The 22,549-nt window shown below is 41.5% G+C and overlaps 1 protein-coding gene across 2 annotated transcripts in view; it reads right to left on the bottom strand.

Moving 5' to 3' along the window:
- Positions 1 to 22,549, bottom strand: part of SRGAP1 (SLIT-ROBO Rho GTPase activating protein 1) — a 144,292-nt gene that overhangs the window by 61,333 nt on the left and 60,410 nt on the right. For both annotated transcript variants that reach the window (XM_054056865.1, XM_054056870.1), the window contains exons 2-3: positions 13,353 to 13,548; positions 9,262 to 9,424 (exon numbers count right to left, since the gene is read on the bottom strand). In XM_054056865.1, coding sequence (XP_053912840.1) covers positions 9,262 to 9,424; positions 13,353 to 13,548 — 359 coding nt within the window. The remainder of the gene's footprint in view (positions 1 to 9,261; positions 9,425 to 13,352; positions 13,549 to 22,549) is intronic.

Raw genomic sequence — 22,549 nt, 5'->3', positions numbered from 1 at the left:
AGTCTTTGTTTCTCAGCATATGCAACTATCTAAATATTTATGCAAGGAATAATTGTGGCTCCTCTTTGAAAAAGATACCCAACTGCATAATATTCCAGAGTGGGCTGCCGAAACAGCTTTGTTTAGCTTTTCTGGATTGTGTCTTTATTTTCATTCTGACCCTGAAAAAAAGAAATGCTTAGCACTAGTTATCAAAGAAAGCAAGTATGTCAAAATAAGAGTATTTAATTTGAGTTTCATTCAAATATATTCCTTTGTTAGTTGTCCACAGCAGTTCAATCAGATGAAAACTGTGGCAACCGTGCAAGAGCTGAAGGCATTTGTACCACAAGCTTTGGAAAACAGCTACAGAATTGAGCTATGAGATTTGGCAAACAGCCGCGCTACGTTTCTTCTGCAGTGGTCAGCATTGTAACATCCATGCTGGAAATGTCAGCTTTTTTTTTCTGCGAATAAATTGATAATTAGCCCTGCTTCTAAAAACTCCAACTTCATGATAGATAACAGCCTTAGCTATGAAAAGCACTTTGTATTTGCATAAAAGCCAAAAGAAAATCCTCAGGGATGACTCATCTCCAAAGCTGCTAACACATACTTGGCCATCGCTAAAACACCTGCAGGAATAATGATTTCTGAATGAGAATTTCCAGTGCAACACCCACATACAAGGAGGAACCACGCCACACATCCCACCGTGTCTTCTAGGAGGAAGAAACAGACACATACAGTAGCTGAAACAGAAAACATTGCATTTTTTCCTCCTATTCCTACTGTAATACTCCTAACACCGGGCAAAATTTTAAGGAACCTACCATAACACTTAACAGTATTCACTCCAGTCCTCGTATGCGAGATCATTTTTAATTGACAAGAAGTTAGAAACATAAATTAAAGAACGCTTCTGTGAAACTCTTGTATTCCCAAGGGCATTAGCTGTAGTAGCTAAGGCACAGTGAGACAGATGCTCTGAAGCGTAGTTACACAGAACTACTAGGAAACTGCCTACTGCTTGTACTTTTCAAAGTCTGGTATTTTCATGAGGTATGATCTACTACTGAAGTATCTAGAAAACAAGGCTCACCACAAAAAGCTCTGTGCTAATTTCACATTATTTTCATCTAATATGAAGGACAAAAATTCATATGAACAAGAGAGCACAGAGTGCTTGTAAAGAATTGGAAAAGGATTGCAGACTTGCAAGCTGCTGTAGGGAAACACACTAAAAGCTTTTGCAAAAATCCTGAAATGCTTTTCTTTGCTTTACATTGGCACCCTGCCTTTAGAAGTCAGCAGCGCAGCTCTGACACAGTTTACACATCTCCTCAAAGCTCCAAGAACAAGCCACCTGTTTTCTCTCGGATAGTTGCTTTTATAGTGCTGAATATGAGTGGTCTGGTTTTTTAGATTACTTTAGCAGAAAAAAAGGACACAACATACAAATAAGACTGTAGACATTAGACTGGAAGATGAATGCATATACACGTGGGATAAAAACGTAGATTAACTCCAGCCTCAAGCAATTCATCCCTTTCAAGTGTTGGTCACTACCACCTCAAAGCTGATGGCAATTTAAGCCCTAAATACAGCAATATTGAGTGTAAGGCAGCATGCTTTCTATGATGGTGTAACCACAGCAGTGGACACAGGAAAACCAATGGATGTGATCTATCTGGACTTCTGTAAAGTCTTTGACACAGTCCCTAACATCTTTCTCTCTAGATTGGAGAGATCTGGATTGGATGGGTAGACTGGTTGGTGGATAAGAAATTGGTTGGTTGGTTGTATTCAGAGAGTAGTGGTCAACAGTTCTATGTCCAGTTGGAGATCCATAACAAATGGTGTCCCTCACGGATCTGTACTGGGACCGGTGCTGTTTAATATCTTCATCAATGATACAGACAGCGAGATTGAGTGCACCCTCAACCAGTTTGCAGATGACAGCAAGCTGAGCGGTGCAGTTGTCACACCAAAAGCATGGGATGTCATCCAGAGAGACTTGAACAAGCTGGAGAAGTGGGCCTGCATGAACCTCGTGAGGTTCAACAAGGCCAAGCGTAAGGTCCTACACCTGGGCCAGGGCAATCCCCAATTTCAATACAGGATGGGGGTGATGTGGTTGAGAGCAGCCCTGCAGAGAAAGACTTGGGAGTGCTGGTTGATGAGAAGCTCGACATGAGCCGGCAATGTGCGCTCACAGCCCAGAAGGCCAACGGTATCCTGGGCTGCATCAAAAGAAGCGTGGCCAACAGGTCAAGGGAGGTGATTCTGCCCCTCTATTCCTCTCTTGTGAGACCCCACCTGGAGTATTGTGTCCAGTTCTGGAATCCTCAACATAAGAATGAGATGGGGCTGTTGGAACGGGTCCAGAGGAGGGCTACAAGGATGATGAGAGGGCTGGAGCACCTCCCATGTGAGGACAGGCTGAGAGAGTTGGGGTTGTTCAACCTGGAGAAGAGAAGGCTCTGAGGAGACCTTCCAGTACCTGAAGGGGCTACAAGAAAGCCGGGGAGGGACTGTTTACAAAGGCTTGTGGTGATAGGACTAGAGGCAATGGGTATAAAGTGGCGAAAGGCAGATTCAGACTAGACATAAGAAGGAAATTCTTCACTATGAGAGTAGTGAGGCACTGCCACACTTTGCCCAGGGAAACTGTGGATGCCCCATCCTTGGAGGTGTTCAAGGTCTGCTTGGATGGGGCCTTGAGCAGCCTGGTCTGGTGGGACGTGTCCCTGCCCATGGCAGGGGGGGTTGGAATTAAATGATCTTCAAGGTCCCTTTGAACTCAAAACATTCTATCATTCTATGCCTCAAGCTAGCAGTGCAAAAATTTGTTTCAGAAGGTGACAGAGAAAACCCCAACTCAATTTTTCTCTTTACCCTTTGCAGATTTTCTTGTAAGATAAGCAGACAGCAGTTGACTGAACGATGCACACTCATTTCCGCTATTCAGTTACACCTTAACACAGACACCAGATGAGTTAAGGATCAGGGGAATGATTGCTGTTTACCAGGACTTGTTTCTTCTCTTTGCCCCACACTGAAGCACAAGCAGTCCAGCCCTCACGATACACCAGCCAACATGCATACATGAATTTTGCCAGGCAATACACTGATCAATAGTACATTTGAAGGTGAATGGAAACACAATAGAGTAAAGAGAGAAATGTTTTTAGGAAAGGACAATAGGCTCTAAAGTGGGAAGAGAAAAAGAGAGGAAGTGACATGATTAGCAAAAAAGTAAAAATTAAGCAAAGACAGCAATCACAGATGAGTCATCTTTCCACCAGTTCATCCAGAGACTCCAACCTACAGCGGGTGCCTACAGTGGTGGATAATATATCAGTTGCTGCCTCTTTCTGATGAAAGATTTCGTAGGAATTGTCCAATAAAAATCAGGAAATTTTGTTAACTTTTGCAATAAAAAAGGGATTTATTCTCGAGAACCAACATATGTTACATTAGCATTTAAGATTAAGAAATACTGACTCAAGTGTCAAGTGATACGGCTTTTAGTGTGTAATATATAGGACATTAGAGCACCAGATAAGAAGTGCATTTATTTTCAGTGGTTAATGGTTCTCCTATTTCTCTTTTATGCTACCTATTCTCTGCAGTAGTTCAGCACGTTTGAACAGTGTGCTCCCCTAGGAGCTTCTCCTCAGGGTAGCCAAACAACAGAATGTAAGCTGGAGAGCACATTTTCCTGGAACTGAGTTGATAGCTCTAATCAGGCTATTAAGACTCGATGAAGAATCACTGAGATACTTCTTTATTCACTATCTCCTACATAAATGTATTAGCATCTATTAACCAAAACAACAAAGAGCATAATAAAAAATATTAGAGCACATGCAAACTCTTGCTAAAAATATTATATATGTTACTAACCTGGCTCAAAGCAATAAGAGACAGTAGTGTAATTTTTCACCTAATAATATTATAGATCATGCTCATGCAACAGACAAATAAGCGTGTACCTATGCCAGCCTTTCAGAACGTGCAACTTTCAACACACCACTGGTCCTACATGTTATCAAGATTTATATTTATGGATAGATACCCAGGAAAATTTTATTCCGCATTAATACCTTTTCATTGAAGTCTGTAAGAATTTTTCAATCCATTTCAGTTAGAGTATAACTGGGCACCCAAACGTTCCTCTGCTGTTGTTCTTTTTTTTTTTTACTGAAATTTAAGAGTCAGTTCAGTTCTTCCTGGAAGTCTTTACTGTCTCTATTTAGCACATACAATGCTACTCTCAGTTACAGCATTTAGAGAAAATATTCTGTGACTATTGCTTTTAAAAGGGTCTGCTGCTCATCCCTGGGGAAAGTGATGTGCAAATCCTTCTTTTAATGAGCTTTCATGAGCTGCAGTGACACTGACAAAACCAACTCATAGTAACATTTCATCCCAGATTTGCCAGTCTATAGCAACAAATAGGTTTGCTATACTTTTAAACCTTTAAATGTTTAAGATGATGCAAAAAATCTCTATGTATGCCACAATCTTTATAACATCAAATAGATTTGGCAGGTAGTCATATTCCTTGTAAATAGCCAGATTATGGAACTAAAATATTTATTGTGCTTGGCTTCTCCAGCATCTTTTACTGTAAACACTAGAAGACATGTTCGTCTTGGCTCCTTATAGCTTCTGTCCAAAGAAAATACATGTTTATAAATTATAAATATACAAATCTGCTTAAGGATTTTGTGGGTATGTGTTTATACAGTTGATTTTTAATGCTGGGGTAACCAGAATCACTGCATGAAATGTTCTGCATAATACTTTTCCCTTCTGCTTGACATTTTTCCTTATTACTTTATTCTTTAATTGTCCCCATGAGGCCATCTACCCCATCTGCCTGAAGAAACACACAAGCATGCAAGGTTTGAACTCTGCTACTTTATGTTTGTAATTTTATGTGCAGCATGAAGGCCAGGCATGAACAGCAATCTGTACTGCTTTTATATGCCAGCAAATAAAAAGAAGAGCTTAAGTGCCTATCTGGAATTATGAAGCTTGACATAATATCATCAGATAAATGTCACAAAATCTCTGAACTAGATCCTATCTTTGTCCTGCATTTAGTACATTTAAACAGATGCTGGTTCCTGACCCCTGGAAAAAAGAATGACAAAGAGCTCCCGTGAGAACAAAAATAATGAATATCTACACGTTAAGTGGGCCAGCCTAGACAGCAAAGCCATGTACAATCAGGTACCTGAACACAATCTATCCTAGCCCATCAGAACATGTAAGGTAGAACCAATAGGGATCATTCCACCACAGCAATGCAAATGTTGAGACAGCTACCTAGAAGCACACAAAAGAAAGAACCAGAATGAGGAAGAAGAGACAGTGAGACAAGGGCAAGGTAGAAAGACCAAGGGCTACAGACATCCCTCGTCATTACATTCCATATAGACCAACACTGGCTACTGCACACACCTTTTACAGAAGGGCTAGGGTAAGGGGTTGTTACAGACTCCTTCCTGACGTTGTGCTGTTATCACATGTAGGAGAAATCAGCAGAAGAGGGAACAAAACAACAGTCCTCTGGTAAGCATGGCCAGGAAACAAGATTTGATTTTTTTCATTACTACAATTTCAGCTGGAACCAATCTTGAGACAGCATACAAACAGTATCCCTCTAGAAAACCTTGGGCTCACTTCAGGGAGAAGCTTTATTTAAGGACCTACATAGCCACCAATGAGATGGAAAAAGCCAATGGGTAGCCTCATCCTCTCAGGATGAAAGTAGGGGAGAAAAAAAGAGGGAGCAGAAAGAGCCAAGAAGCTCACAGTGACTTTGCTGTTGTCTCCCCATATCTTGCTTGTGAGCAACAGAGCAATCGACTCCGAGACACTCTCCCTCTCTGCAACAGGCAGACTGAGTTTTCTGAGAACAATGGAGATCTTCTCTGTGCATGGACTTGGTGTAGTTACTTTCCAGATTTGGAAGTGGAGATAAAGCAAAGATGCAGAAATTGCTGCTGCAAGACCAAGGGAGAACTAAAATAAGATTATTATAGCAATGCATAACACTATTAGGTTAATAAACTGGAAGATATATAATTAAATGAGCTAATTATTGAGTATCGAGGAAGTTGATTAGCTGGTATTTGGAAATTACTTAGAAAGATGTTAAATACTCCTATGTGGAATGCTGTAGAGCCAACGGAGTAAAGATATGTTAGACGGGTGTATTTCCAGCTCTTGACCACAGACTGCAGTAAGATATTAAGCATGCGCTCATCGGTTTTTATTTTTGAAATCATTATATTATTACTGTTATTATTATTATTTACATTTACTACTATAAGAAAGGGAATACATATTTTACAGAACAGTATGATCAGACTCCAGTGTAGAAGTATCTACAGGCTATAAGTTGTCTATAATCTGAAATCCACAATCATTGAACAATTCCCATATGCTTTCATAGGGATGACATCTATTGAGATCGATTATATTTTTCTTCGACAGAATTTTATTTCGAATCAATTCTCTTTCAAAAGTAACCTACAGAAAATGACAGAAATTGGTAAGTATTCTGTTTGATATTTACAGTTCTACAACAAATTCCACATAATTTTCTTTAGGAAGACTACAATTTTGATTGAGGAGAGTGCCGGTTGTCACCTTTCTCATTCTGAGCACATCTCCTCTTTGCTCCTGTGACCTCCTTCCTGCAAGGGGACTGTAGTACAGGACACGTGTGTTTTGCACCTAATCTATTCCTGTTGCCTAGCGGATATCCATCAAGCACTTCTGAGACAGTCTGTGGCACAAATTAAGTTAGACTGCACATTCACATCAGACAGAAATTACCACAGAATCATAGAAAGTTTTGGGTTGGAAGAGACCTTTAAGGATTATTATGGTTGAAGTTGCCCATTTGGACTAAATATAGACGTGGATAACTTATGTTCTTTGTCAATAAAGTAGACAATTTGCTAACACCTTCATCACCTGCACTGGTCTTGGTTTTCTCTCTGTCCAATGTTGTTCACCTCACTGTATAACTCCCTCCTTTTTTCACAGAAGAGTAAACTGGAGCTTCATTATTATTCAATGTATACTCAGTTCTGCAGCTGGGAATAAACAGCAAATAAATCACCAGTACTCTGCAGTAAGCACCACAAGAAGAACTGTGTATGCTGGAACTCTGTGGAAATACCAATGTCCTCCAACATGTAGTGATTCCTAACACACTGAAGTCTTAAAAATAAATGCTCAAAATCAATACTGGTGAACAACCACTACCACATTAAAGGCCACGTGCTTGTGAAGCTCACTTACACCATGCCTAGGGGCTGCGTGTGTTCCTGCCACTTTTCCCCTCACATTAGCCTGGCTCAGATCCCATCACACAGCCTTTGGTGAGCTCACTCTGCCCATTCTCTACCTCAGCTAACAGCCATTTGATGTGACACTACCACGCTGAGTGTCAGCTGGCAAACCCTGATGAAAGGTAGGATAGGGTTGTTGATGATATGGACTCCAGTAATGTGAGCTCCAGGTTACACACAGCAGGACTCCCTCAATTTCCTTTCTCTTCTATCCCCTGTGAAAGATTCAAAGGAGGAATAAAAAAGCAAGAGCAGCTGCTTGCTCTTCTTCAATAAGCTGTGCTAGAAAAAGAAAATTCAAAATGTTGCAAGTTCCTGGGCACTATCTAGAGGAAAGAGACAAGTCTGCCGGGAAGATGGAACATTACGTGTCCTGGTAATGCACTGAAAATGTTCACATATTTTCCTCCTTCCTACAGGTAAGCTGCAGCAATCTCCATTAATAAGTTATGAGTGAATAAAGGACATGCACTTCTTCATGGAAAACTTTATTTAGATATTTTTGTACAGTCCATCTGGAAAGAAGGGAAGGAAAAGCAAGATTTCCAGCGCTGAAGAACTGGGCTAAGCTGAAAGTGAAAAAGCTAGTTTAATAATGCACACCTGGTAAAGAAGAGATTTCCAAGATATGACATAAATAACTTAAAAATCTATTCCAGATTCAATACCAAAAACTTTCTGTCTAAGCAAGTCTGAGACATGTCCACGCAGACAGTACTTCAGAACGTTCAAATTATCTCATTAAATTTTCAGTTTCTATAATAATCTTCCATATTAAGATCACTAAACTTAGTAAGTTTAGTGGCTTGCAAACTACAGTTCTGTGCATCAGACATGCTATGTGAACGGTCCATCACTGTTCTAGGAACTGTAAATTTCAACTCTATCTCAACTCTATTACTGTTACAGGTTTTAATGCACACCAATAAATTTGATTCATGTTTTTACTTTTTTACCTCAAAATACAACCTATCCACTCCCTAAATGACTCTTCTCCCTACCCCATTGCTGTCTATGTAGGATTGTGATCACGTATATGTGAAATCGGTTCAATATTTCGAAAACATTAATCTGGTACTCTTGCCATCATATAGTCATAAACTTTGCATTCTTTAACCTTTATTCTTTATGAACTCTTTTTTTTCGCATGACGCTTGCCTGCCAGCATCCTACTGTGACTGACGGATGTGCATTTATAATCTATTTTTACTTTGGAACATTATGACAACAATGACTGCAAACACATTACGTAGATCACAAACTAAGGCTGCCTAGAATGCTTGCGTAGTACAAGAGGGATCTACACATTGTATGTGTTATGAAAACACAGAATGGGCAGGTACAAGGACAAACACGTAGAGAGAGAATGCTTAAATGATCTAATAGAAGTAGTTACGTTATCAAAAGTATATGCTCATATTTAATATTGGGAAAGAAAAGAAACATATTTAGGAGAATTATAGCATATGCTACCATCTTTGTGCCAGGGCACTACAAGGCACACCCTTACTTTGGCGTGAATCCATTTTTCTCATGACAGAGTTTCAATGAAATACTGTTTTTACAAATAATTCATTAATACAGCATTACTATTTTGGGAGTCCTAAGCGAAAACTGTTTCCGCATGGGTAGACAAGCATGCTTTTGAGAGAAGAACAGGCTCTTTTCCCTGCCTTTTGGATATTTGTGATACAGCTCTTAAGGTCACCAGCATATACAGCAAGTTCCCAGGCATTTCAGAACTCAGAATTTGCTAGAAGAGTCATGAAGAATTTATGTGTGTGCTAGAACAGATTTTACGCTACGTGTGGCGAATCTTCACCTCAAATGCTACCTATTAGGATACATTTGCCTCCCTCACGCATCCTACAAGCCGGCTGCAGGACTGCAGACATGCCATTACCTTCTTGAACATTCTAGTGGAGTCTTCACTTATCTGCATGAACCGCATGATCACATTGTTCAGGTAGATATCGCTCAATGTTGCGTGGTCTTTACTTTCTCTTCTTACTTGATTCAGGAGCAAGTACCAGCAATTCACTGGTGACAAGAGGTTCTGGTCTTTCCTAAGGAGGAGAGACGTGCATGTATTACGTATAGAAATGAAAAAGTTGTATTATTAACATAAACATGTCTCTAAGATTCATAGTCATAACTTGTTATGTAAATATGGCTGCTTTTAAACAGTCAGTCAATCTGTTCGTGGAATAACTTGGGTTAGGCAAGCTTCAGATCACTCTTTTAAGACATATTCTACAAATCCCATGAGGCACTGGTACAAAAATTAAAACAAGTGTAAGAATTCAGACTACTGCAAGCCACCTGAGAGTATAAAACAAATCTTGCCAGAAAGCTTACAGTTGCTTACAGATGCAGTATGTGTAAATATTCAAAAACAATAATGGCCACTGCTGAAAGAATAACAGTAATTAACTGTTTTTAGTTTTTGACATTAGAAATAAACAAGCAGTGCAAGCACTTCCCAAATCCTCCATTAGCAAAATTGCAGGTGTAGATGTTTCACTGCAATGGATTTCTGCAACTGCTATGAAAGCAGGAAATGTCACAAGCGTACATATTCTGTGATCGGGATTCATAAATTCACAGCACTAATAAATGCAAGGCTACTGCCAGTCCCAGATGGTTCAATTACAAGACAAATAGCAGGACTGAACTTTTTCCACAGTGGTCCAGTTCTGAACTTCCTTGACAGGCTTCTTGCATTATAGGCCCATTCCAAGTTTTTAATATTGCAAAAAATGAAATTCCAGATGACTTCACACCCCTTTTACACAGAGCAAAATAAAAATACATCTAATTCAACAACTGTTTCACAGACAACAGAATACTATTTACAACATTCGTCTCATGATTTTGTTGAAATTTAAATTTCAAAGTAGGGTTGCTTCTAAGAGCTGTAGAAATTTGTTCTTTGTTCTTCCTCTTGTGCAGGGATCGTCCTATAGTCAAAAGGATTGAGTATGTGAAGATAAAACAGCTAGAGGTGATGATGAATTGAGGGAGAAAATCCCTTAACTCTTGGTAAATTGTTATAATAATTAACTATTCTCCCTGTCAGAAAAACGCCCTTTAATTCTTCATCTAATTGTCTACCTTCAGCTTTCACTCCCAGAATCAATGTAACAACAAATGACTAACAGATAAAGCCTTTTTGTAATCATCAGTGCTTTGCTTTTCTATGAATCAGAAGTGAGTTAAGGAAACTTACCCAGGTTGTTTGAGATGGACATCTTAAGAGTGTTAATCAGAGCAAGGAGCTTCAGGGTTTTATCAGCCAGGTCCTGAAGGACCATGCTGATATTACTTTGTCCTCACTGCTTCCGCATGTCCCAAAGCCACAGACCTTCCTGCCTGTTCTGGGGGGAATGGTGGGAAGAGCATGGGGAACCGCCAGTTAAAGGGACTTTTGCTGCACTCTCTTCTCAAAGCAGAGAACTGCAGAACAAAGTCGAAGGCGGGACTCCAGTCACAACCCCCGTGCACATCTGCTAGTCTGGATTTAACACATGGTTAAGAATGAAGAAAGATGTTTCTATGCACAAGGCAAAAAGATTTTGCCACGAGCTGAAGAGAAGCCACGGTGCTCTCTGAAGCGGTGACATATGCGTGTGTCGGTTATTTCATGGAATCATTGAGTCACTTAACTAATTTTAAGAAATACGTATTATTGCTCTTTGAACTATGCAAACTGTATTTGGATTAACCTTTCCTTTGCCAAATGTGTTTGGGAAAGACTTTTCTATTGAAACAAACAAGTATCTGTGTATCTCTAGCAGAGCACTGACTGGACAGTGGAAAAAGGTACCTATTTTTCAGTTTTGCAAACACAAATCTTTGAATCATAAATTCACTTAGGTTGGAAAGGACTTCTAAGATCATCGAGTCCAACTATTAACCTAACACTGCCGAGTCCACAGTTAGACCAGGTCTCTAAGCAGCACATCTACAGTTTTTTAAATACCTTCAGGGATGGTGACTCCATCATGTCCCTGGGCAGCCTATTCCAATGCCTGACAACCCTTTTGGTGAAGAATTTTTTCCAAATATCTGGTATAAACCTCCCCTGGTGCAACCTGAGGCCACTTCTTCTTGTTCTATCAATTGTTACTTGGGAGAAGAGTCCAACACTTGCCTCGCTACAACCTCCTTTCAAGTAGCTGTAGACAGTGATAAGGTCTCCCCTCAGCCTCCTCTTCTCCAGACTAAACAACCCCAGTTCTCTCAGCTGTTCCTCATAAGACTTGTGCTCCACATCCTTCACCAGCTTTGCTGCCCTTCTCTGAACACCCTCCAGCACTTCAATGTCTTTCTCATAGTGAGGGGCCCCACACTGAACACAGTATTAGAGGTGCAACCTCCCTAGTGCTGAGTACAGGGGGATGATCACTTCCCTGGTCCTGTTGGCCATATCAGTTCTGATACAGGCCAGGATGCTGTTGGCCTTCTTGGCTATTTGGGCACACTGCTGGCTCATACTCAGCCGGCTGTCGACCAACACCCCCAGGTCCTTTCCACCAAAGCGGCAGCAAGCCAGTCACTCTTCCCCAAGCTTGTAGCATTGCATAGGGTGGTTGTGGCCCAAGCGCAGGACCTAGCCCAAAATACTGGTTTTTACTCCTAAGCGTAACAGCGCCAGGCAAATGCATTCATTAATCAGCTAAAGTCAGAAAAATAACTAGTCCATACTATGCCAACAAACAATGCATGTGAAACTTTTTAGAAAACATGCTGCATACGTGTATCTTGGCTTGTACCAGAAATGGCACGGCCCGCAGGTCCAGGGAGGTTATTCTGCCCCTCTACTCAGCACTGGTGATACCGCACCTTGAATGCCGTGTTCAGCTCTGGGCCCCTCGCTACAAGAAGGATGCTGAGGCTCTGGAGTGTGTCCAGCAACGAAGCTGGTGAAGAGGCTGGAGAACAAGTCTTACAGGGAGCAGCTGAGGGACCTGGGGTTGTTTAGCTTTGAGAAGAGGAGGCTGAGGGGAGACCTTATTGCTCTCTACAACTGCCTGAAAGGAGGTTGTGCAGAGGAGGGAGCTGGCCTCTTCTCCCAAGTGACGGGTGACAGGACAATGGGGAATGGCCTCAAGCTGTGCCAGGAGAGGTTCAGACTGGATGTCAGGAAAAACTTTTTCACAGAAGGGGTCATGGGACACTGGAATAGGCTGCCGAGGGAGGGGGTTGAGTCACCATCCCTGGAGGTATTTAAAAGACAGGTAGACGAGGTGCTCAGGGACATGGTTTAGTGGCAGATAGGAATGGTTGGACTCGATGATCCAAGAGGTCTTTTCCAACCTAGTGATTCTATGATTTTATGCTTTGCCAGATACTACCTGACCACTTCTGTTTTGCACACAAGTTACTATGTCGTGAAAGGGATACATGAAACTGTAAGCAAGGCATAACACATCATCTACATTTTCAGGAATGAGGGGTCAAGAAGTAGCACAAGTTCACATGCAACAAGAAATCAAAATAGTTTTATTTCTTAATGCTTTTTATTTTTTGCCAGAATTCCTGTCCTTTTATTTTGATTTTTTTTGTAATGGTGACTGACCTTTACTTAGACAAACACTTTAAAATCCTATCAACTCCAGTACAACAGATCAGCACACAACTTTCAAGCCCTTTTGGGGCTCTGCATCTCTTCTAGATACTGGCTGTATTTTTGGTGTCTTAAATTCCATACAGTAGGTTAGAGACAATATGCGTGCAGCCTACCTTTTAAGAAACTAAAACCACCTATCAGAAGCTTATATGAATAACTGCAGAGGGCCAAATCAATAAAACAGTATTTAGGCACCTGGCTACCTTCAACTGCAATGAGAACTGCTACACTGCTAAAAAGGAAAGCGAATTTTAAATGCGTCTTTGTACCTGGGCTCAGCCCAGCAGTACTCAAAACCAGCAGAAGCAAACAGCAGCGTAGCAACAGCTACCATGAGTGAGGGGAAAGGAAATCTCTCTTACTTGTACTGCTGATGGTCTTTTGTACTTCTTGTTTTTGCCATGAACCTCTCTGCCAATTTTTCCAAGTTTCGGGAATACTCCATCTCTATTTCTGACTTCTTGCGGAAGAAATCCTGCAGATCCTGAAGAAGTTGCACTCTCATTTCAGTCTGCTGCTCCAGGCATTTCTGCTGCTCGATGAGTTGAGCTCGGATCTCTAATGAAAGAAGCACATATCCACTCAGGTCAGTGAAAGCAAACGAGAACTGAATGTTGCCAACCAAAATTACAAACATTCCAGCACACTGCATAGCTACACCAGCTGGATCTGGGTTTCAGGTCTTGTGGTGGGAGAGGAGCTCTCATTTCTGCCACCACACCCTTATGTCCCAAGCCACAGCATCCTCCCACTCACTGTCTGTCTCACCAAGAGCTATGGCAAGGGCTCAGGACTCTGCTGGAATCACAAGAGCAGACAACCTGCCTCCCTCTTCCTCTCCCATCCTTTTCCTGGTATGAGAACAACATCTGGCTCAGAGCAACCTCCTTGCAGGAGGTGCTGTGCAACCAGTTGAGCAGCAGCTCCTTTTGCTGCCCTGAAATACGGCAGGCTAAACAAGTGCCCTTTGGGCCAGGATCAGCTTGCTGACTGCCAGGTAGACCATGCTGGTTGGTATCATCACGTACACCATGGAAACAACTATGTGATAAACTCTAGAGGTATTATCTACCATAACTGTGCACAGATTAGCTTCCGCATCTGCCCAATCTCTGCTAGGGAGGGAACTGGTGCACTAAACATGTGCATTCACCAATATTTTACAGCAAATACAGAGGAAAAAGTATGTCTATATCCAGAGGTAGCTATTTGAAAATGTCCCCAAGGTTCCAGAGACTGAGATGTATTTATTAACATAAAACAAAATAAGTCCATGATAAGAGAATATATGCTCACAGTGATTGTCGCAAGTAACTGGCGAAAGTCTTTGGATTTCCTACCACAGTATCATATACTGTTTGCCATATGCATAATTGCTACGTGGTAAGATTTTTCTTTTATTTTTTTTAGCACTTTTATTTCTTGAGTGCAGTTAATTACAGGCTGGGAACACAGCCTGAAAACATGTCTCTGGTTCACTAGAGTTTTGTCGGCTGTCCAGGCACAATTAAATCCAACACCGTGGAGTAAACATAGGAGTAAACATTTTGCAACCATATAGAAGTATATCTTTTTCAAACAGTTTAAGGCTATAAGGAGGACTTATTGATAGCAAAATAATATGCCAGAAATGATGTCCATGTAAATGAAAAACTGTTGTGAACTTTTACTTGACTTTTACATGATGTAACCATGCTGTGGTTAAGAAGATGTTGGAAACCTTAGATGCTTCACTGGTTTGAAATAGAAAAGCATTCTAAAAACCACTGCTAACATCACAGGGAACTGCAAACCAGCAAATATTTATCTGATGCAACTAGGAACTAATGCATCCTTACTGATCTTAAAGCAGGTATGAAGGCAGAGGTCCAGTCTACTGGGACTTGAATGTGTACAGTGAAATAAAGCAGGATGAGCAGAGAAAACTGTTAAGCCAATATATATTTATTGGAGGAGGGAGACAATGCAGTGTTTTCTTCCAGATCTCCTTTGAGCTACCAGCTGCAGTGTTAATCATTAATGAGACCATCCATTTTTGTAGTCTGGGAGGTGAACCAGAAAATTCATGGTTTGGTTTTCATTTCATTTCAAATCAGTTTGTTGGAAAAGGATCATGCCTCCAGCAAGGATAAGCCACTGTAATACAACACTGTATCAATGACATTTGTGTACAGAGAGGAGAAAATCACATTGGAGCTGGAAGGTTACTAACAGAAAAAATACCCAAGACTGCTTTCTTTGGGTGTCCACTACTTTTACTATTGCAACCATGGAAGATTCCTGTGTATAGGAAACCAGTTGTACAGACTCACTAATCATAAGCAGCATTTTCGCCCATAAACTGGAGTTTTGACTAAATCCAAATCCAGGTATACAGACCCTGTACTTTGGCCATCTCCCTTTCCCACTATAGATTTTCTATGACTTACTTTAAAAACAAAGCTACGGACAGAGCAACTGTGTTCAGGTTACTTTGTAGGTCAGTAGAGCTCACCACTGTAATTCTTCCTTTTTAGGCAGGCTTTTACCATAGCAACAGGAAAGCAAAAGATTTTAGAAACAGGAATATATGCACAGAGATATAGGAAACAACGAACAAGAGATGACAGATACAATATGAGAAAATTGCATTAGCTTTCTGATGCTGTCTGGATTTCCAGTGGACAACAGTGGCTTCCTTCAAATTTGTGTATTAGAAAACATAATTCAGGCACGATCTCTAAAAGCTGATTGTGGCTGGAGGTGTCCAAACTCAGAGCAAAGTATTAAGTTAGGGGCACAGAGGAACTGCAGATTTATGAAGGAAGTTCCACAATTTCTGGCTATTTGAATCTTGGGTACAAGGAAGAGTATACTGGTTCTAAAAGGCTGAGCCTTTGGCCTCCTGCTGGAGGAGAAAAAGAAGATGCATGACTTGCACCAGCTGTGGGACAGAGTCCATCCAGAAAAGAGTCCAGAGTCCATCCAGAAAAGACTTCAGTATAGTAATTCTCCTTCCAGTCTTTCATGTCCTTCTGCACTTTTAAATTCTTCTTTTAATAATAATGCATGTAATGCCATACTGGCAGGCTGAGGATGTGCCAATGAAAAAGAAAACAGATAGCAAATGTTGTGATTTTCACTTTCTGATAAGAGAAAGACGTGCATTTTAAAAAAAACAAATAAACACCTATTGCCCCTCCCACCATGCGCCCCCCCCCCCAACATCGGTATAAAAGCCAGCCAGCCCGAGTGGCATCACGAAATCACAACTGTCCAAGTAGTGTTAACTAACATAGACTGCTCGTTACATACTGCTACAGAAAAATCCACTGGGGTAAACACTATCTTCTTTAACAAGTGCCCGTGTATGGCTTTCCTAGGGCTACAAAGAGCACAATGGAAAATTGTTGCACTGTGTTCAAAGAGAAAAACACTCGATAGGTCGAGAAGGTGCCAAGTTAAAAACTAGCAGAGCCCAAACTCCATAGATATGCAGACAGGTGCAGCAGGCAACAGAAGGGTGGCTGTCTTTACTCTATTTTGCTGGCACATTTAAATTCAAAGTCTAACTGATACCAGCTGCAATGGACAATGACATTGTCCTATTCTGCTCTGTGGGGTGGCTGATGTCAAATGATTGCCAGGCTATTTTACTCCAGGAACAGACACTTTTAAATCCTGGATTAATTAACACCTTCTCCTTCTCTGTACAGCAGTTTTGAGTCATACTCACTGTTTTTTTTGGCCAAAGGTTGGCTCAAATGGAATCCTATCCATTTACACTGCAGGCTGAACAGAATGAATTCACATCAAGCAGAAAAAAAACTCCATCCTTTGTCCAAGATTTGCACACATGACTAAAGCAAAGAAGTAGGCAATGTAACAATAAATGCAATAACTCTGAGTAAAGTTTTATTTCTAAAGATTTTCATGTTAAAAAATATTTCAGTTATGCCCTCATTAACACTATCCTCTAGAATTACTACATTAAGTATAAAATTTGGTTTTGTTTGTGGCAGTCTTCAAGATATAACTCTAAACTTTCAACAAATCTTTCTTTCCTCCTGACAATAAGTTAAATCAGTGCACTATGAAAAACAAAAGGAGACAAGATTATAGTCGTTTTGAGCGTTAAGTATGGAGTGGATGAAGCTGAACTACTGACATGATTCAAATCAAACAGAAACAAACTTGTCAAGGTTACCTCTTTGCATACAGTACAGTATCACAAATAGTGACTTACCTAGCACTGCAGTAATACATCGTGTTACCCTGGAGAAGATATGTGTAACCAGTTATACTCCAATGCCCCACCCGAAGGTACTCATGGTGAGAAATACTGCAATGTGGCACACAATGATGATGCTCGCCACACATCAGCGAGGAACAAAACTTGTCACCTTTGCTTCCACCTCCCATCAATGCATCACACTCCATCAAACATCCCAGATAGCCACAGGAAACCCCCTAATGACCACAAAAGCTGGACACCTTTATAAATACGCAGTATTCACCAAAGGAACTCACTGCCAGACCAACACTTTGCATGCAGACTGCCATCCCGCCACAGTATTCTCTACTGCAATACCTGCATCCCTGTTCTGCAATGCTCTGGGGCTCCTGTCATGCTGCACTACACCGTGCCTAGTCCTGTCAACTCTCTGAGACTTTCCAGACCACTGTGAAACCTCATTACCAACTCTCAACCAAAGCAACTCCAATGAATGCTTTGCAGTGCTGTTACAAGTCTACTGTGAGCTGTATCCCACCCATCCCAAGAGCTGTTGCAGCCTGCCTCCCTTAACCCTTGTCCAAGTGTAATTAATTTTTTGTGCTAGCAGAGCAGCCCTGGCATGGTTTTTGGTGTTTGCTGAAAGCTCTGGAAGGTGCTGCAGAGCCAGACACTTCTCTCTGGTCAGCCCTCTGGCTGCACTGCGAGCTTCTCACCTGCTGCCTCACCCTGCCCAGCACTGAGCTATATTTAAGTCATGATTACAATATAAAAACTACACAGACACATTAATCTACTAGTATTACTGGATAATAATACAAACAGCCCCAGGGCCCTGGAAGCAATTATAAAAGCAAGCAGCTCATCAGAATTACTTGAGAGTACCAACAGGCTCCCATGAGGCATAGTTATATTTCCAGGTCTTTATCTGCTTGGTAACTTCAGACAAACCTGTATAATCTCTATCTTTCTTCAAATATCTCTTTCAAAAAGAAAAAAAAATTAGATTAGCTTTAAAACATTCAGAAATGTCTCATTAAGAGCACTAAGGACAATGTATGGTCTCTTAAACTTTGTATTTCCAAGTGGTTACAGGTTCATAATTTTTTTGCCCCACTGAGCTATCAACACGCATAACCCTCATTCTCACATTTATTATATGCAGATCATAGTAAAAGATTCACATCTTAAATTCTGTCTAGCTACCACCTGGCAACCAACATGCACTTGTAATTAAGCGGATTTGGGAGCATTAATCATCTTGCAGTTCCTCCTTAAAGACACTTGAGTCTTGGACGACTCTCATTGCACCACAATTACTTAGTTAAGCATGGCTCATATCTGAAGCTGCTGCTAGAAGCTGGGGTGCTGCACTGGGGGATCCTTCCAGTTTCATTCCAGCCTTCTGCCTTTGTAAGGACCTGCTTTCAGCTTCTCTGTCATGATAGGCAGAGCTTTTGTCCAGCTGGATGCAGCTGGCCAACATCTGCAGTTTAGGTTTTGTTTCAAGGAAGTGCTTAGCTCCAGCCCACCAAAGATGCTTCCCACAGAGAAACCGCAGCAGGAATCACTGAGGGGGCCCTGGAGGTGCTCCTGTGCACTTTAACACCACGTCACCCTTAGGATCAGCACTCCCACGTCTGGTGGGGATGTTAAACTGCCTCTCAGCAAACAAGAAGATAAGGATGACAGAGGGCATCAGCCCTGTGGTGGGTGCATTAGCTCAGCTGCTGATACTGCTCTCTGAGTACTAATGCCGGACAAGCTTTTATTTCTGAGCCATGTCTAGAAAGCTATCTAAGTGTTTCTGTGACAAATGGTGAGGGAAGCTCTGTGGTCAGCAGGGAGTCTGGCTCATACTCTCTTCCAGGTCCTCGCTGCCATTTTCCCAGACCACAAGCACTCCAAAAGCCAGGGAATTCCACTAGTCTGACAGCTGATGAGAGATGTTAGGCTGAGGAAATCGCAGGCTGCTGCAGAAGTGCCTTTAAATAGATCATGAGCCTGTCCCACAATATTAACTTTCTATGACAGACTAGTGGAATCACTTCTCTGTGTTCAACATGCAAGTAAGAAGTGTGGCTGCATAGACAGTGATGCCCTTCAGCTTCTTGAAGGCAGGACTTGTGCCGACTTTCTTCTGTCCCAGTGGTTTACACTCAGGATGTTGAGCACATAGGTTTATGCATTTTTCCACTAAGAGTGAAACTCCGCAATGCACACACCAGCTCTAAATTTACTGTTTGGCTTCATGCCATTTTCTAAGGAATTTATGTCAGACTTTTTGGATGTTTGGGGATTTTAGGGATGTGGTTGAGGTTGCTTTTGACAGAACGCATCTCTAGGCTGCAGTAGCCTGTGGAAACAGATGAAGAGCGAGAAACACACCTGGTATCTGAAGGGCTGTACAAAGAGTGGGTAATCTGAAGCCCCTGTTGACACCTGTCAAGCCCTTTGAAAACTGTAAACCTCACCCCTTCAAGCACTTTGGTCTGCTTAAAGATAAAAACAGTCATTGTGCAGCCATTAGTAGGAAAGTTGGTGTAAAAGCTATTTGTGGAAGGAAGATAATTGTTTAAAGGTTCTGTGCTGAAACAAAGAGAGAGCAGACAGAATGAATTCTCTCCTTGCAGCTGCAAACTTCATTCAACACATTTAAGCAAACACACTCTTACCTACTGCAGCCACAGAATGTGCAACAAATACCCCCATCAAAACTGTGTAACTCAGAGATCCCAGTGGATGGGATCCAGGAGAGGTGCCTACGTTAGACATTAGGGAACCTTCCCCCTCCTAGTTCCACTTGAAATGAGAAGACATGCCTGGAAGAGCCAAGAAAACCTCTATACATAGCTGAAGATGTTTTTCTTCTTGTTGCTCTTGGACTAACGCCCTTCTGCTATTCACAGCCACAGCTGCTGGTCACTTGGCTGCCTACAGTCCAAGCCTGAATGGAGGGCAGTGCGCCAGTTCACAACTTGGCAGGACACTTCTTGCCACAGCACTACTGCCAAGCAACCGTGGGTTTAAGCAGGCAGTCTGCCTGCACCACATTTTGAGTGCCATTGCTTCTGCGGCAGCTGCTCTTTTGCACCCATAACTAAGTGCTGGCACTATGTCCTACCAAAACTTGTGCACGGCATACTTTGTTCTTCTGGTGACAGGAGCTGGGACTCTGAAGACAAAAATTCCTGCCCCTTAGAGGAGAGGGAAATTCTTTTGTTCAACAGTAAAATCTCAGCTTATCCCAAAACCATGGCCAACCAGAACAGAAGAGAGGAAAGCGCAAGACTCCTCCTCTGCCTCAACGGTCTGACGCAAGGTCTATCACTAGCCTGATACCAGCCCTCACTTCCCGCTGCGGGAGCAGATGCTCTGCTGCAATCCAACTACCCCACCTCCAGATGAACAGTGAGCTCTGAAAACCACCAGTACACACACAAAAAAAAGCAAAGAATCCACATCAAACAAGCCCCCAAACATGCTTAAGAAGAACAAAACAAAGCAACAGTGGCATACGTGCAAAGGCCTGTAGGCTTAGAGAGGGAAGAAGAAAAAGTGAGAGATAGACAAGGAGTCTGTGAGCATCTTTGTCTGCCAAGCAGACAGACAATCATGCAGTAGGTGTCTAAACACCCATTTGGGCCATTTAAACTGTCAAGATCTATGTGACAACTTATTCTGAAGCTTCTGAAGGATTTAGTCCATCCAGGTTTTTTCATGCTTGTCAAAAGATATCATGAGCCTTTCCTTGCAGACTTAGATTTTGAGCACACGAGAAAATTAAAAGGAAACTCAGTATGCCCAAATCTTTCTCCTCTTGTTACCAATGAGGTGACTGCCAGCAGAACAGAAAAATTACTCAAGGCTCTCCTTTGAATAATTCTTTGCAGCAATGTCTGGAACGTCGGATTCACAAGAACACTCTACAAGAAGAAAAAACATACTCCTTCCTGGCAGCAGATTTCTATAAAACTATTATTTAATTTGGTTATTATAAACATGCTGTGATTGCTCTAATCGGTAGACAAAATGTATCCTTCCATCTGGTTTTCTCTGCACAAAAAATTCTTTCTTTCCAGAACACAGACTCTCTCTTAACTATTCAACAGAATTCACTCAGTACATGATCCATACTATATCTTCATTACACATTTGGTCTTCTGTGTATAGATCGTAAATTCTACATTTTAACCAGCACCTAAGGAAATCTTATTTCAGCTACACCACTTGAACAAGTGGAACAAAAGAACCCCTTCATTTCTAGAGCATTAAAAGCAGTTCTAGCATCCACTGACGGTCAAACTCACATCTCCCAGAAAATTCATGTCAGCAAAAGATCAAGACTTGTAAGCTAAATTCTGACCTCTCTGAAATCAATAGAGATTTGTCACTAACTTTGCTCATGCTGGGATTACTGTCTTTACTTAAACTGACAAGAAGCTTACGCTCATCCAACAGACATACTGCTATCAAAGCAGATAGTTTTTTCCCCTCTTATAGCCAGGCTACACAACCCTCCCAGGTCACCATGTCTCAGTATCAGAACTTCTGCAGACAAGCAGAAGGACTAACCCACAGAGGGAAAACAAGCGTTTCCTGCCAGTTATGCTCCATGGGTATCAGAGCAGTGAAGAAACAGGCAGGCATAGCTCAGACCACTCATATCATTGCTGTCCCGGTGGGTAGCTTTACTATTCCTGAAATACTGTATATGGTTTACAAATCTAATCAAACTACAAGGTATCATTTTTCTGGGTGACTGTCAATCCTCTTGTTCTTCACAGACAACTGCCGGCAAGTTTTATCCTTCCACATGTATATCATGTATCTGTATGATTTCATTTCAGACCATCTGGAACTTAAAAAAAAAAACCCTCCTTATTTTTGCAGAAATTCTCTACCTGTGAATTCACTATTTTAATGAAGAATTCATAATTAGCATAATAATTTCTCCTTGGTTTGTGATTTGTTCCTTTCTTTTAAAGCCACAACAGACTTGAGGACATAGTTCCTATCGCTCTGGGGCATTATTAACTCAGAGCTCATTAACTGTACAATGAAACAAGCAATGTAAGTTGCATCATCACTGAGCCTCTGCCACTGTAAAATGACCATGGGAGTGCAAAGAAGTCAAGATATGTATCTTAATAAAAATTGCCCTAACCAGCCTGACTTCAATTACACTTCCAGGTCCGGTGCCCTATCTCTGCGGGTATTCTTAGGCTCACAGCCCTAAGGTCCTCAGTTACTAGATGTGGTGGCCAACTAGCCACAGAGCCTCCTTACATGGTGGTGCAGAGTACTGGCCTCCGAAGGGCTCCTCTGAGAAGAGTGATGTACCTG

Source organism: Cuculus canorus, chromosome 1 (assembly GCF_017976375.1).
Source record: "Cuculus canorus isolate bCucCan1 chromosome 1, bCucCan1.pri, whole genome shotgun sequence".
Lineage (NCBI taxonomy): Eukaryota > Metazoa > Chordata > Aves > Cuculiformes > Cuculidae > Cuculus > Cuculus canorus.
This window is presented reverse-complemented; position numbering and strand designations above follow the sequence as displayed.